General features: G+C 36.4%; 2 protein-coding genes across 2 annotated transcripts; one reads left to right on the forward strand and one right to left on the reverse strand.

Annotated features, from left to right (window-relative positions):
* Window positions 1–751: 751 nt before the first annotated feature.
* On the forward strand, window positions 752–6,575 carry LOTGIDRAFT_236582 (hypothetical protein; the record flags this gene model as incomplete). The annotated part of the gene is made up of 3 exons (XM_009067594.1): window positions 752–1,046; window positions 1,291–5,622; window positions 6,120–6,575. The coding sequence occupies 3 exons, from the start codon at window positions 752–754 to the stop codon at window positions 6,251–6,253; spliced, it is 4,761 nt and encodes a 1,586-aa protein (XP_009065842.1). The 3' UTR covers window positions 6,254–6,575.
* A 521-nt stretch (window positions 6,576–7,096) lies between these two features.
* LOTGIDRAFT_169276 (hypothetical protein) lies at window positions 7,097–10,289 on the reverse strand (the record flags this gene model as incomplete). Its single annotated transcript, XM_009067595.1, has 7 exons — window positions 7,097–7,291; window positions 7,927–8,018; window positions 8,225–8,329; window positions 8,690–8,902; window positions 9,254–9,385; window positions 9,657–9,789; window positions 10,149–10,289. The coding sequence occupies 7 exons, from the start codon at window positions 10,287–10,289 to the stop codon at window positions 7,097–7,099; spliced, it is 1,011 nt and encodes a 336-aa protein (XP_009065843.1).
* Between the last annotated feature and the right edge of the window lie 3,898 nt (window positions 10,290–14,187).

The raw sequence follows: 14,187 nt of genomic DNA on the forward strand, positions 1-14,187 counted from the left end.
TAATCTCCCGAAGATACAAAAATTTTGCAAATTACCCCTTGTCACAGCCCAATAAGGCAATTGGTAAAAAAACTCGCCCTCGAACATAATCCTGTACATCACATCTACTTGTAAATTGTTTTTTCACAGCGATCACTTTGAGGAAATGACTTAGGTTGTAAAGTTTGGTTATTTTTGACATACTTTCATTTTATGGTTTCTTTTCTGTCTAGATGTGGATACTAGAATTCAATGAAGTACAAAAGTATGGAGGACAATTCATCATATTTTAGGACAATGGGTTAACCGAATTCCATGGAGCAGGGTGGGGATTTGTACCCCTAGAAAAAATAATTTGCACCCTTATATTATACTCACTGAATTTTTAACAAAATTACGAATATGACTTTTATACTTTTTTGGTGTTTATGTGTCAAAATATACCACATCAATTCAATTTTCGAAAATTTTCTTGAGAGAACCCACTTAGGCGTTCCACGAGGGGATTGCTTTAACCAATCAAATTTATGACCTCTCCAGCGCTGGTATTTTGTAAGAGAGTAAAGGAATTTGATCGGTTAAAGCGGGGGTATTAGGTAAGGTGAAAAGGTTACGTATGTTCACAATACCCGTGACATAGCGGTATAAAAAATAAAAGCTAATAAAAACGTAATGAATGTTTGGTTTAATTGTAATTAGACTACACTGAATTTAGCCCTATCACATACAGTGCGGTACCTCTGACACAATATTTATTTTTTCAGGAAGTGGTATGTCAGGAGGAAATTATAATCCTGGTGACTCGTCAGCTTCCTCATCTTTTGGTGGATCAAAACAGCGATCATCAGATGGCTTCCACACATCTTCTTCTTATTCGTCCCATTCAAGCTCGTTTCAGTCGGCTTCTGGTACTTCACACGGTACTGATGCAATTGCTTCAGATCTTCTAACTGAGAAGTCATTTCTTAATAAGGCGGAAGCACAGCCAGCCGATGAAAGAACAGTTGAAAACAGACGCCAAATCTCTGACGAAACTAGAAGAGTAACTAGGCCACCTACTAGAATACGTATGTTATTGTTATATTTACCTATATAAAGTTACCTTCTCAATTTTCATCTCTGCTGATCTATCAGCTTTTATTTACATGTACTTAGACAATTTGACAGTTAACAAAATTTTGGAAATGAACACGATCAATATAAGATTACAAATTGCTCTGAAAATGAAAACGACTGTTTGTTAAGTGGGCTATGGAGGTAATGATTCTCCTACCTAACATGGCTTATTTTGTTTTTTGGGTTTTTTTTCAGAATGCAAGTCTTGTGAGTTAAATGGTCAGACGTATAAAGGTCATTCCCGCTTTGAATACAGAGAAGGGTGTATAAATCACAGATGTATTTGCCACTGCGACGGCTCATATAATTGTCCACCAACTAGTTCGACAGATATGTGCGAGCGAGAAAATTTAGAAAACCCAAACTGTGGAACTTGCAGTGTACAAGAGAGAGAAATCAAGGGAAATTCTTATTTTGACATGAAGGAAGACTGCACCTTGTTCAAAAATTGTATTTGTAGATGCAATGGATCATATGAATGTTCGGGTCAAAGAGCAGAAAATTTATGTCCATCCGAAATAGACCCGACGGATCCTCCATACGTTGAAATGCCAACAGACCTTGATGATACAGACGAAGAAGATCCTCCACAGCAATGCCAACGATGTTATGCTCATGGTCGATACCACGACGGTAATACAAGATTTACACATCTAGATGACTGCATTGAGTATGATTGTGATTGTTTCTGTAGCGGAGAGTGGGAATGTCCAGCAGAAAGAGCTCAAAATATTTGCGATTTCGACGATGAACAACCATCAACGTGTAATGAATGTGAAGTTAATGGAGAGTTTTTCGACGGAAATTCTTATTTTAAAAGACAAAATGGCTGCACTGAGTATACATGTAATTGCCATTGTGACGGCACATACGACTGTCCAATTAACTTGGCTAAGGACATATGTGAATCAAACCAGACTAAAACCTGCTCACAATGTGAAGTCAGCGAAACAGAAACTTATCCCGGTGAATCGGATTTTGTAATAAGGAAAGAATGTATTCAATATCAATGCAGGTGCAACTGTAACGGCTCGTGGAATTGTCCCGGAAGTGAAGCTAGAAATGTGTGTAAAGGTGAACAATTAGGTGGTTGTAGGAACTGTGAGATAAGTCAAAATGAATATTATCAAGGGGATACAAATTTTAATCTCACAAAAGGTTGCATTGGATATTCCTGTAAATGTTTCTGCAATGGAAGCTGGAGTTGTCCTGGAGAAGATGCTAGAGATACGTGTAAAGGTGAGGTGATCGGAGGCTGTAAGAGTTGTACTCTATCAGATCGCGAATACTACCCTGGTGAAACGGATTTCGAGATGAAAAGAGGTTGTATTTTGTACCAGTGTCGATGCAATTGTGATGGTGGGTGGAATTGTCCTGGCTTTAAAGCAAAGGACGTTTGCAAGAATCCAGACTCAGAAACGACCTACACAAAACAAACGTGCAGTCCATGTCGGATTTCCCGTGGTGAAATTCATCAGCCAAATACTTACTTTGACATGGAAAGAGGATGCTACCAATATAATTGTACATGTAATTGTGATGGATCTCATTCGTGTCCACAATCACCGACAAAAAATATTTGTGATGTATCACCGGATCAGACAAACGAATTTCGGGAGCGCCAAGAACGTGAGTTCCAACGACAAAGACAACGGGAGCAAGAACGTATGCGGCAGGAGCAACAACGTCTGGCATTTGAAAGACAAAGACAACGAGAAGAGGCCATTAGAAATGCTAGACAACGCTCTAGATTCGAAACTACTCAAACCGACAATACTCAGGACATCGAACGACGAAGGGAAAGGGCCAGGAGACTACGAGAGCGCACAGAGTATGAGAGGAGTAGAAAAACCAGGGTCGAAGCAGGGGCCGTTGAAAGTAACAGGAGGGTTGAAGCTACAAACAACCGAAGAGTTGACGCTATAGGCAATAGGAGGGTTGAAACTACCAACAACAGAAGAGCTGAAACTACAAACAATAGGAGAGGTGAAGCTACATACAACGGAAGGGCTGAAACTACTAACAATAGGAGAGTTGAAACTACTAACTATAGGAGAGGTGAAGCTACATACAACGGAAGAGCTGAAACTACTAACAATAGGAGAACTGAAACTACCAACAACAGAAGAGCTGGAACTTCAAACAATAGGAGAGTTGAAACTACCAACACGGAAAGACAGGCGAATAGAAACGAAAAAAATGGGACATTTATACCCGAATACACCCAACCGTGTCTTAAATGCAGCTTCGCGGGGAAAACACATCCTGGGAATACTAGATTCGAATACACCCGGGGATGTTATACATATAACTGTTCCTGTGATTGCAACGGACGATGGAATTGTGATAGAGACAATGTAGTTTATACTTGCAACAGAACAAGGAATAATCCTGTCAGACAAGTTTCCCCGCAGCCACGAAGAGAGACGCCAACTTATCGTGTGACTTCAAACCGTCAAGCAAACTCTAGAGTTTCGAATGCGGCAGCACTTTCAAACCCTGACACCAGTTCTCAACAGAATGCACAATCAACACGAAGAACATACCCTGTATATCATGCGTCACAACCTCGCAACGTTCCGCTCAAAAATTATGGAACGAGTAATGTCAGATATTCACAGCAGACTGTATTGAAGACCAACCCAGCCGCAACAGACATATTGAGAAACAATCGTAAAATAGACGGTAGCGCTAACCATAATGAACAAACAGTAAGTGCTACAAGATACGAACAACAAAGCAGTAACGGTGCAAGCCATCTAGGAAAGGGAACACATTCAATGCATACCTCTACTCATCACAGTTACAGACAAACCAACCCATTCTTAAGATACACTCAACCAATAGGTCTTCCGGGATATCGAATCGTTCCACAACCAGGCAGTCCAGACTTTCGTCCTCTACCTCCTTTACCAGGCTATCGCACACAGACTCATTCGTCAAGCTTTGCAAAGTACCCGATTAATCCTTCGACTCATAATTTGGGATCTAGACAAATAATACCATCAAATGTACCATCAATTAAAACTCCTACCTACCCAGTAGGGGGAGTTGGTGTCTCTTATCCTCCAGGCACGGATGAAACAACCAACTTGGACTCATGCCAAAGATGTTTAGCAGATGGTAAATACTACAGTGTAAATGACAAATTTGATATGAATAGAAATTGTGTAATCTATAAATGCCGATGTATGTGTAATGGGAATTACAGGTGTGCTATTACCCCAAATCCAACTTGTCAGTCAGGAACAGTAGACAAGAAATGTGGAAATTGTTATGTTGGTGGTTTGGTATATCCCGGCAATATGGGATTTCAGCAGAGAAAGGGGTGCTTCGAGCTCACATGCCAATGTAAATGTGATGGAACATACGATTGCCCAGAAGAAAAGAAAGTGAACCTGTGTCCCTCAAATGGACCGGCACTGCCTACAGTCTCTAATATTCAAAGCGATTGTGCAATGTGTGACATTGAAGGACAAACTTATGCAGGCAACTCTCAATTTAAAATATATAAACAATGTTTCGTATATAACTGTAACTGTGACTGTAAAGGAGAATGGAAATGTTCAGGCGAACATGCTTCTGGGTGTATTTCTGCAAATGGAGCAGTTACTGTTGGCTACCCTGATTTAAAAAAATCTGGAAGTTGCACCAAATGTGTTGTTCACGACGAGTCATACTCTCCAAATACCAACTTTACTTTGACTCAAGGATGCTCACAGTACAACTGTCTCTGTAATTGCGATGGTAATTGGTATTGTCCCTCACAATCCCCACGGGTAACTTGTGATGCAAGAGCCATACAAAGAAAGGAAAGTAGTTGTCAGTCTTGCGACGTCAGAGGAACAATCTACCCAGCAGATGCCACATTTGTGCTTCGTGAAGGTTGTCACCAACATACGTGTACTTGTAACTGTGACGGAACATGGAGATGCCCGTACAACTCAACTATTAATGTTTGCGAAACTCGACGAGACTCCAGCGAGAGTGGACAGGGCGTCTGCAAGAGCTGTGATGTCAATGGAAAGAAATATATGACCAACTCAAAGTTCAAGTTCCGCGAAGGTTGCGCGCTATACAGTTGTCAATGTTTCTGTAATGGATCTTGGGAATGTCCGTCTGAGAAGGTAGAAAACATGTGTAGAGCACCAGATTATCGCATAGATGGTTGTAAGGAATGTCGTGTAAGTAACCATTCGTATCCAGGAGGAAGTCCCTTTTCATACAAGGAAGGTTGCTGGGAATTCAACTGTATGTGTGGATGTGATGGTAAATATAGCTGTCCACCTGATCGAAGTGTTGATGTATGTGAATCTGCTGGTTCCGTTTCCAGTCGCTGTAAACCATGCGTGATAGAATCCAAAGTGATCAGATCGAAGAGCTCATTTAATCTTCGTCAAGGCTGTAATGAGTATATATGCGAATGTGGTTGTGATGGTAAACTGAATTGTCCGGAAGAGAGATCTATCAATACATGCGAACTGGAAGGGAAACCTGGTATATCGAAAACGGACAAAGTAGCACAAGGTAAGATTTTTTATGAGAGAAACGCACATTGCAATTGTAAAAGTGGTAGAATTGGCAGAAAATTGCTTAATCTGTGTGAACAGCATGATAGAATGTACTGTTTAGACTTATACTATATCGATCGACAGTAATTAAAGGATAAAAATTTGATGATCTAACTTCAAAGATGCTCTGATGTATAATAATGTGTATAAGCTTAAATGGTTGATGTCATGCAAGAGATAATCTTAGAGGGATTGTAAAGAGACTAGTGTAGCGGGACACATCGATTTCCACTATTTCAATTGTCAGTATTATCGCAAAAGCTGCTTAAAAGCGGACTAATTAAGATGATTTTAGTCATAAAACGCTCAGATTTAGTGGAATTGCAAGAACCACAGATATCTGTCTACAAAAATTGGAATGGTCCAAATCGATGCTATCGGTGTCCCCAATACACATATGAAGTTTAGAAAGCCTCTCCATAATCCCTTTAATGATCTGCCATATCATTTCAGGGTGTAAAGTTGCAAACCGCACATATTTCAGAAGAATATTTGGTTACACTGAAAATTGTCTTCAATACACATGTATTTGTTATGATAATGGTGCATGGAGATGTCCAGCTAGTAAGACTAAGAGAGTGTGCTAAAGTGCTTATGATAATTTAGCTAATATTGAAAACCTTTTAGTAATCTTTTTGAATATTTTCAACTAATGTTCTGTATATAAGTCTACGTTGTAGCATATCATTAATACTACATCAAAACTATATCATAAATTCAATGTTAATTTCCACGGTGGATAATGTTGATAATGATATCAATGCTTGTATCTGTACGATTACCAGCCAGCAGCCAGATTATTGAAATGTATTTTACCACATAAACTCTATTTTTTTAATTTCTTATAATTTTTAGTAAAGTAACATATTTTATGATGAATTAAAGGCACATATGGGATTGTTGGTAAACAGAATCCGTGCCTTGTGTATTTGCAACTGAATCGATAATTCCGCACCATGAAAGTGTATGAATTGATAATTCCGCAACATCAACACCGAAGAACAAGTAGCAAATACACTAGGCATGAATAGGACATCGTAGGCTACTTCTCTACTTTCTATGGATACGGTTTATTCTAGTCTTCATGGCGACATGGTCATACAGGAAGCATTACCATAATACTATTAAATTAATTGTTGCGTATTAGCCGAGCAATTCAGCAGTGTTATTTGTCACACTAGGGCACTTTCATAAGGCACCAAGGTCCGATGTTGTCCTATTATAGAAACTTTGACTGGAATGGACATTCACATCTTCAACTAACATATTGGTAATTGTTTATATTAATCTGGTGTACTTCACCATTAACCATTCGTCAATTAACACAAAACGACGTTTGACAATTTGAGAAACATTGTTAATATCATGCACTCTTCACGAACGTACAAATATTTTTCACTATGAAGGGAATAAAAAATGAAATAACATTCCTAAAGTTCATCTTTATTCAAATTCTCATCGACTTGTATAATTATTTTACCGTTGTTCTTATTTGCTTCCATCAAACTGTGTGCCTCTGCCAGATTAGATAAAGGCATAACAGTATCTATTACAACCTGTAGTTTTCCTGATTCAAAATTAGGAAGCACCATTTTTGAAAAATTATCTATTAATTCTTTTTTGTACTGAAAATGAAAAGTTCACGTAGGCTATTATTGAACTATCGTTTTTATTGGTTCATTAAGCTAGTCTTTGAGAATTTTCTCCCTGCCAAGACAAATTTATCATATCTTTTGGTATTTATACAAAGTTAAATCATAAAAGAGTTCATAAAGACGTTAAAACTTATTTTTGCCTCTAACTGCTCTACAATACTGTCTATGAATTGAAAGTTGCAATATTTCCTAATTCCGTAAGTATCATTTATATCATCTTCACAATGTCAAACTATTACGAACTTCGAACTTATACCTGCAATTGCCACGATTCTTCTCTCACGGAATGCAGCGATTTGATAGGATACAGCCAATTAGAGCCCTAGACAGAAAGGCTGTAAAAAGTATGGTTTTGTTCACAAAAACAGGCGACCCATTAAGGGATCGAAATGAATCCCATATAAAACAATATTAAATGTCAGGTAATGAATACTGTCGCTACCACATTCGTATATCGTGTCTGAGGAACTGGTCTGGGCCACAATACTGTCGGATTTTTAATTTTAAAAGCGAGAGAATTTTATCATTTATTTGATAATTAGACTATTCAGTAAATTCCATAAGGCTGAAATTCTTCACTCGAAACATTTTAAACTGATACAAACCTGAACGGATCTTGCACGTAATGTAGTCCCAGTTATAGTTATTCTTTTTCTTAACAATTTACTCAGAAAATCGCCATTTATATTTCCTCCACCTACATCATAGATATTGATTGGTTACAAAGTGTCCACAATAGAATAAGGCGAAGACCTGTCGTTCAGGGAAGAAGACAACTTAAGTGTTCGTAGAAAAGGCATGATGTAAATTCCAATTTTTATGTAAATGTTAAATTTTTTTTTGGCAAAAAGTGAATGATGATAATGATGATGATTAGGTGAAAAGTTATTTCTGGCCACTTACCCATCAAACCATACACTATCCAACGACCGTCAACAGCAACTGCTTCGATGTTATCCTCGTAGAAAGACCCGCCGACACAATCTAATATGATATTGGCTCCTTTTCCTGGAAGTAAACAACCAGCATGTAGTTAGATAGCCGGACCGACACGATTTCTCACTTATTTCTCTTTTATTGTGGCATTGGGATTAAAATATATTTGCAAGCTAAGAACAAATTTGATGAGAATATTATATGAGAATAACCTTAGCATTGCTGCTTCTGCTGCATAAATTTCAAAGTGTTGGGCTTCCTATTATTATAGTATATTAATTAATATACTATAAGATTTACAAAAAATATTAGCTATTCACTTTCTAAAAGGGACGCTGGTATGACAAAACCAGTCGCAAAGTAGCATTAGGTGTTCGGTGATGAGTGAGCATGCACTACATCGCTATTATATCACTTGAATTATTATCTTACCAGCAGTAATTTCGATGACTTTTCCACCAAATGTTTCATTTTTATAATTAAAACCAGCAAATGCACCCAGACTTTTGGCTTTATCTAATTTTTCTTGAGTACCAGCTGTTACAAAAGGTATAGCATCCGCTAGTTTTACCAGTTGAGTTAAAGCTGTACCGACACCACTTCCACCTCCATGAATCAAGACAGTTTCACCCTTTTGTACTTTTCCTACATAACATACATTAGAATAGATCATTTTCTATGCTCATCATGGGGTAGCCTAACGGCAAACCACATAAGGAGTACCAACCCTGCGTTAAGCAAAAATGTTTCCTAACATTGTTTTCATTTGCAACTGAGTGCAGAACCAACATTAGTTAGACGTTTTGGTTCAGCATTACGCATTTGGAAGTGGTAATTAGTTCGGTGTGCTTGAATCAAAATTAAGATTGAAAACCTAAACACACCATGTTACATGGACCATGTACACTTGCTACTACATGTATAATCAATTTGTTAGCCTTCTTTTGATATGGGTCCTTTCTGATGCTAACTCAATAGTAATAAATACGATCTCACCTATAGTATGTAGTAATTGGAATGCTGTTAACCAAACCTCTGGTATAGCTGCAGCAGTAAGGAAATCTAACGATTGGGGTAATTTAAGGAATAAATCTTCATGGGCTGCTACATATTCTGCGTTCCCACCTCCTGTAACAAACAAAGTACTTGATGTAAATTCAAAATCCAGGTGAAGCGACAAAAATCAAATCAAATGGACATTAACCTCCCAATGAGAACTCAAAATAGTGAAAATAGTCCAATAAAGATCGATATTCAAATTATTTGCTAAGGTATAAGCGACGAATCTCAAATCCATCTTTCTACAGTTTAAATTAGTATGATGTGTCATTTTTCGGAAGATAACAACATTTCCATTTCCAGTTGCAATAAATGGGAATTCTAATTTTATTTCTAATACCTGGCAATAAACCCATAACGCGGTCGCCTACTTTCCATTTACCGCTATCAGTACCCAGTTGCTGTACGATTCCAACAGCTTCTAATCCTAAAATATCACTAGCACCTGGTGGTGGTGGGTAAAGACCTTTTCTCTACAAAATAACCATATCACAGACTTTTTCGAAGTTTGAATTAATATAAAATTGGCAAAAAGGCTATACATTCACACAGTAGGAATTTTCATTGCATTTTGATCCCTTTGCAAAAGCATGGTCAAAATTATTTTGTAATTACTCTAATTTTGTGTATCACTAAAAAAAAGACATGATTAAACCACATATACACATTTGAGTCAGAGGCAAAAAATGAAAAAAAGAAATTTAAGATTTTCGAATAAATGGTAAGATAAACCATTTGGCTTTAAGAGTTCCGGAATAATATTGTTATTTTAGCTCTCCCTACACAGCAACTTAATGGATTTAGAAGACGTGAAATTGTGTAAGAGATTTACCTGCAACGTATCAGCTCTGTTAATGGCTGTAGCCATAACTTTTATCAAAATTTCATTAGGTAATGGTTTAGGGACAGGAACATCATCTATGTATATACCTTCTGGTCCACCAGCTTTAAACTGAGCAGCTTTCATAATCATCTTCTAAGGAGAACCAAAAAAAGTACAAAAAAATAGCCAGCATAATAAATGAATTTGATAGATAATTTGTGTCAACGAAAAAATCGTAAACGAAGTGATAAGACGACTGTATTTGCCAGGAAATTTTATTTGGACATTTTATGCCAAAAGGAAAGGTGAAGGACACCTATACTTGTATTGTACATCAAAACAGTTGACGTATCAGCTATAGTAGGCTACGAAATTATGCAAAGGTACTCACAACACCTTAATTCAAAAATTGGATAAAACCAAAAGACATTTTCGCAAATTAAAATCGACAAATTGGTTGTGTATGTAAGTAATTCACTTCAAGATCGGGGATTGAATTAATGTGTTCTTGATTTAATTACCTCCCTTAAAGAAAAAAACACACGTTTTCAAGTGTAAGGATATTACGTTGATATTAAATACATCAATAATTCCACTCACTGGGACTGTCATACTAGCTGATGACGCGTGAATCTGTTTTACCACCAAAATTATGCAGACCGATGTACAGAAGCTGAAAAGTTCGTACCGTAGAAGACACTGCCGACTTCTTTGAATGATATTCAACATTACCGAGATAACAACATGACCTACATTCACTAATACAGGTATTAAAGGGGTGTTTACTCCATAATAAAAAAAAGTAGACCACATTTGTTGTATCCACAACGCTGATTATAACTAAAACGACTTGGTTGAAATAGACGAGATACGTCCAGTTATGTGAAAGGTGCGATGTATGGTTTTGTACGGACCCATGATTCGTCATTGGCTCAACTAGATGAGTGAAAAACCGTAGACTTAAGTGCGTTGGGTCCCTTCCTCCGGAATTTCTTTTAAACATCCTCTTCTGCTCGCTTTATTTGGGGTTGGCGCCCATATCAGGTGGGTACTCGTGGATTTGGTTCAACCAATCCTTAGTCACTGATTCGTTTAGTCCACAATTTGCTATACCCCACCAACACAATGCCTCAAAAAAATGTATATATCTCAAATTGTTTGGATGAATTCAAATGACATTATGTTTTTGTGTCAAGCTATTACAAACTGCGTATAAGAAGAAATCCCATATCAGTATTTATTCAAATGTAGAACTATCAAAACCTTATATTCCTATTGCCCCGAAGACATTCTAGGCCAAATGACTTGAAAATTGAAAACAATTGTAAAATGACCTAAAACTTGAATCAAACGATATGTGGAATAGTGGTGGAGCTCAATCCGCGTTTCAATTATTTAAAAGATTTGTAAGAATTAGTAGATTTCTTAGAAAACAACAAGTATATTATCATGCAGCTCAAAATCACCAATATCAGGATTGCAATCCCCCCGAAAAAACCACAATTTTTGAATAGGTAATCCGTTAAGGCTACAATATTTTTGTTACTGTTGAGTATGTTGAGTTATAAAGTGTAGCAATCAACTGCTTCGAGGTACAATTAAATCGTACACGTGCCTAATGTGCAATAAACTATTAAAAATAAAATTTAAATCGCGTAATTGTATTGTATTGTATTGTATTGTATTGTATTGTATTGCATTGTATTGTATTGTATTGTATTGTATTGTATTGTATTGTATTCAATAGTTTGTTTCTATCCATGTTTGAGAATTGCCTGGATTGTATTGTCGGTATGAGGAAGTATAAAAGATTTAGATCTTTATTGCTATATTTTGGAGTAGTAAATCCGGAAAAAACAGACAGTGGGCCGACAGTGGGATATCGCTGTGATCTTGGGAACGGACAGCTACGAGAATGGGTGACAGGTATATGATCCTTGTATACCTGTCCATTATGACAGCACTCTTATTTTCAGAGGTTAGTAAGTTTAAGTTATTTCATTGGTGAATAAGAATGAAATCTTTCTAGTAAAATTTCAGTCAATCAATTCAAATCACTCGTTATAGACGCTTTGTTTGCAAAAGTAAAAAAAAATGAAAGAGGCATGACATGTTTTTTAATTTGGTGTTTTGGTTACATGACTTAGACATTGGTCAGATTGAAATAGCACTCATTTAGCGCTGTTTAATTTAATACGGGTTAAGAAGACTCGTATTCGGGAAACGATGTTATTCTGTAAGCTTCCTAAAGATCCATTGACAATTGAAAAATAGACGGCTACTGTTATTATTTTGACAAAAATACCCTGCTTTGCACAACAATTGACAATCTCGAGTAGAATGTTTTGTATTTGTTACTATATTATCTCAAAGTCAAATTGAAAACCTTAAGATTCAATGTGCCCATTTTTTTCTATTGAAAATGTTGTTAATTATACCTGAAGATATTTTTTAGTTGAAACCTGAAGATTACGTAAAAGACATGTTCTCTACAATTTGGGGTTTAGGCCTTATTTGGTTAAATTTGCCCTCCTAAATTTTAAAAGACTTTGTAAACCTTTTAAACAGATTTGTCATTCCAAAATTCAAGTAAAGATTTTTTATGTATAGATTTCATAAATTTGAGCAAAATAAATTTCGAACCTACAAAAAAAAACAGACAGCCCTTTCAAATTGCATTGAATTTTGCTCAACGAATGTGAATGCAATTCACTACATTGTGCTTTGCCTTTTCATGTCCTTATAGTTTATATATTATAAAAGGGCTTACATGCAGTTAAGAACTGAATAGAATTTTACTTATTCATTGTAATCTATTTGTGTCAAAATCTAAACAGGTTTTGAAAAATGTACTTCCTTTTTCATAACACTTTAAAAATGATTTATGTATATAGGTCAATTTTTATGATTAGAATGTATTGGACCCGTGTGTGTTCAGACCTGTCATATGATTTGGTTTCTCTTTATAACTAACTTGGCACCCTTTTTGATTGTTAGCTTGCCTACTTGCATTGTAGATTTTGTGTGTATACTATTTATGTACATACTACTAGTTCGTGTATTTTACACATTATTGTAAAATGTCGTTCTAAATTCGGGGAAATAAACAGAAAATGTTCTGGTTATCGCTGCCGAACAGCATCGGAAGCTGTGTTGGCTCAGTGAGTTAGACGCTTGTTTGCTAATCTGAAGGACCATGGAGCCGACTTGTGTCGCGATTTTGTAACCTTTACCCCTGTCGGAGGGGCTGACAGGGAAAAAGCGTTTAGTCGTTTGCATGGGACAATAAACCGCAGCTCATTAACCATCAAGATCACTCCGGAAGGAAATGGATTAAAAAGTTTAGGGTCTACCTAAATGCTTTTTTTCTCTTGATCAGCTGACAGTTATTGACATAGAGCCAAAAGAAACGTTTTCTGTTTAAATAATTATCTGGCTACCCGAAATGCAAACATTTAAGATTCATTTGAATTCCATTTAAAAGCCATCAGGTGCATCCGATTCAACAAATTTGACAATTTATACACTGTCACGTTTTAATTGCAAGTAGGTGTTCATACAAACTTATGAAACTCTGATTTTGCAAATTAAAAATTATAGTACATTATTTACTATTATGATATTTGCCTTTAAATGACTGTATTATATTATTTCAGGTATCATGTAATGTTGGAGATGGTTGTATTGGAGGTAATGTTACAACATGTGGTGGTAATCCTACAGGAACAGGATATCAATGTGTCGATGATAAATGCAATTGTACTACTGACTATTATGCAGATTCAAATGGAGTTTGTACAGCAAGTAAGTCCTTCATTATGTTTTTTCAAAATGTAACCTTAATTATAGACCTGAAAAGTGATCAGTAAAACGAAATCTGATTTAAACTGAAAATTTAAATTGTTGATATATATGTTTATTTTCTGTTAATATTTAGTAGTATGAGTATTTCTAGATGAATGTATTTTTCTTTCAAAAAGATCACTCATTAAGCCTATAGGTTACAGGACAAGAGAAGTTCAATAATTTTAAGACATTAGCACACGTA

The sequence above is a fragment of the Lottia gigantea genome (assembly GCF_000327385.1).
Source record: "Lottia gigantea unplaced genomic scaffold LOTGIsca_84, whole genome shotgun sequence".
Taxonomy (NCBI): Eukaryota; Metazoa; Mollusca; class Gastropoda; family Lottiidae; genus Lottia; species Lottia gigantea.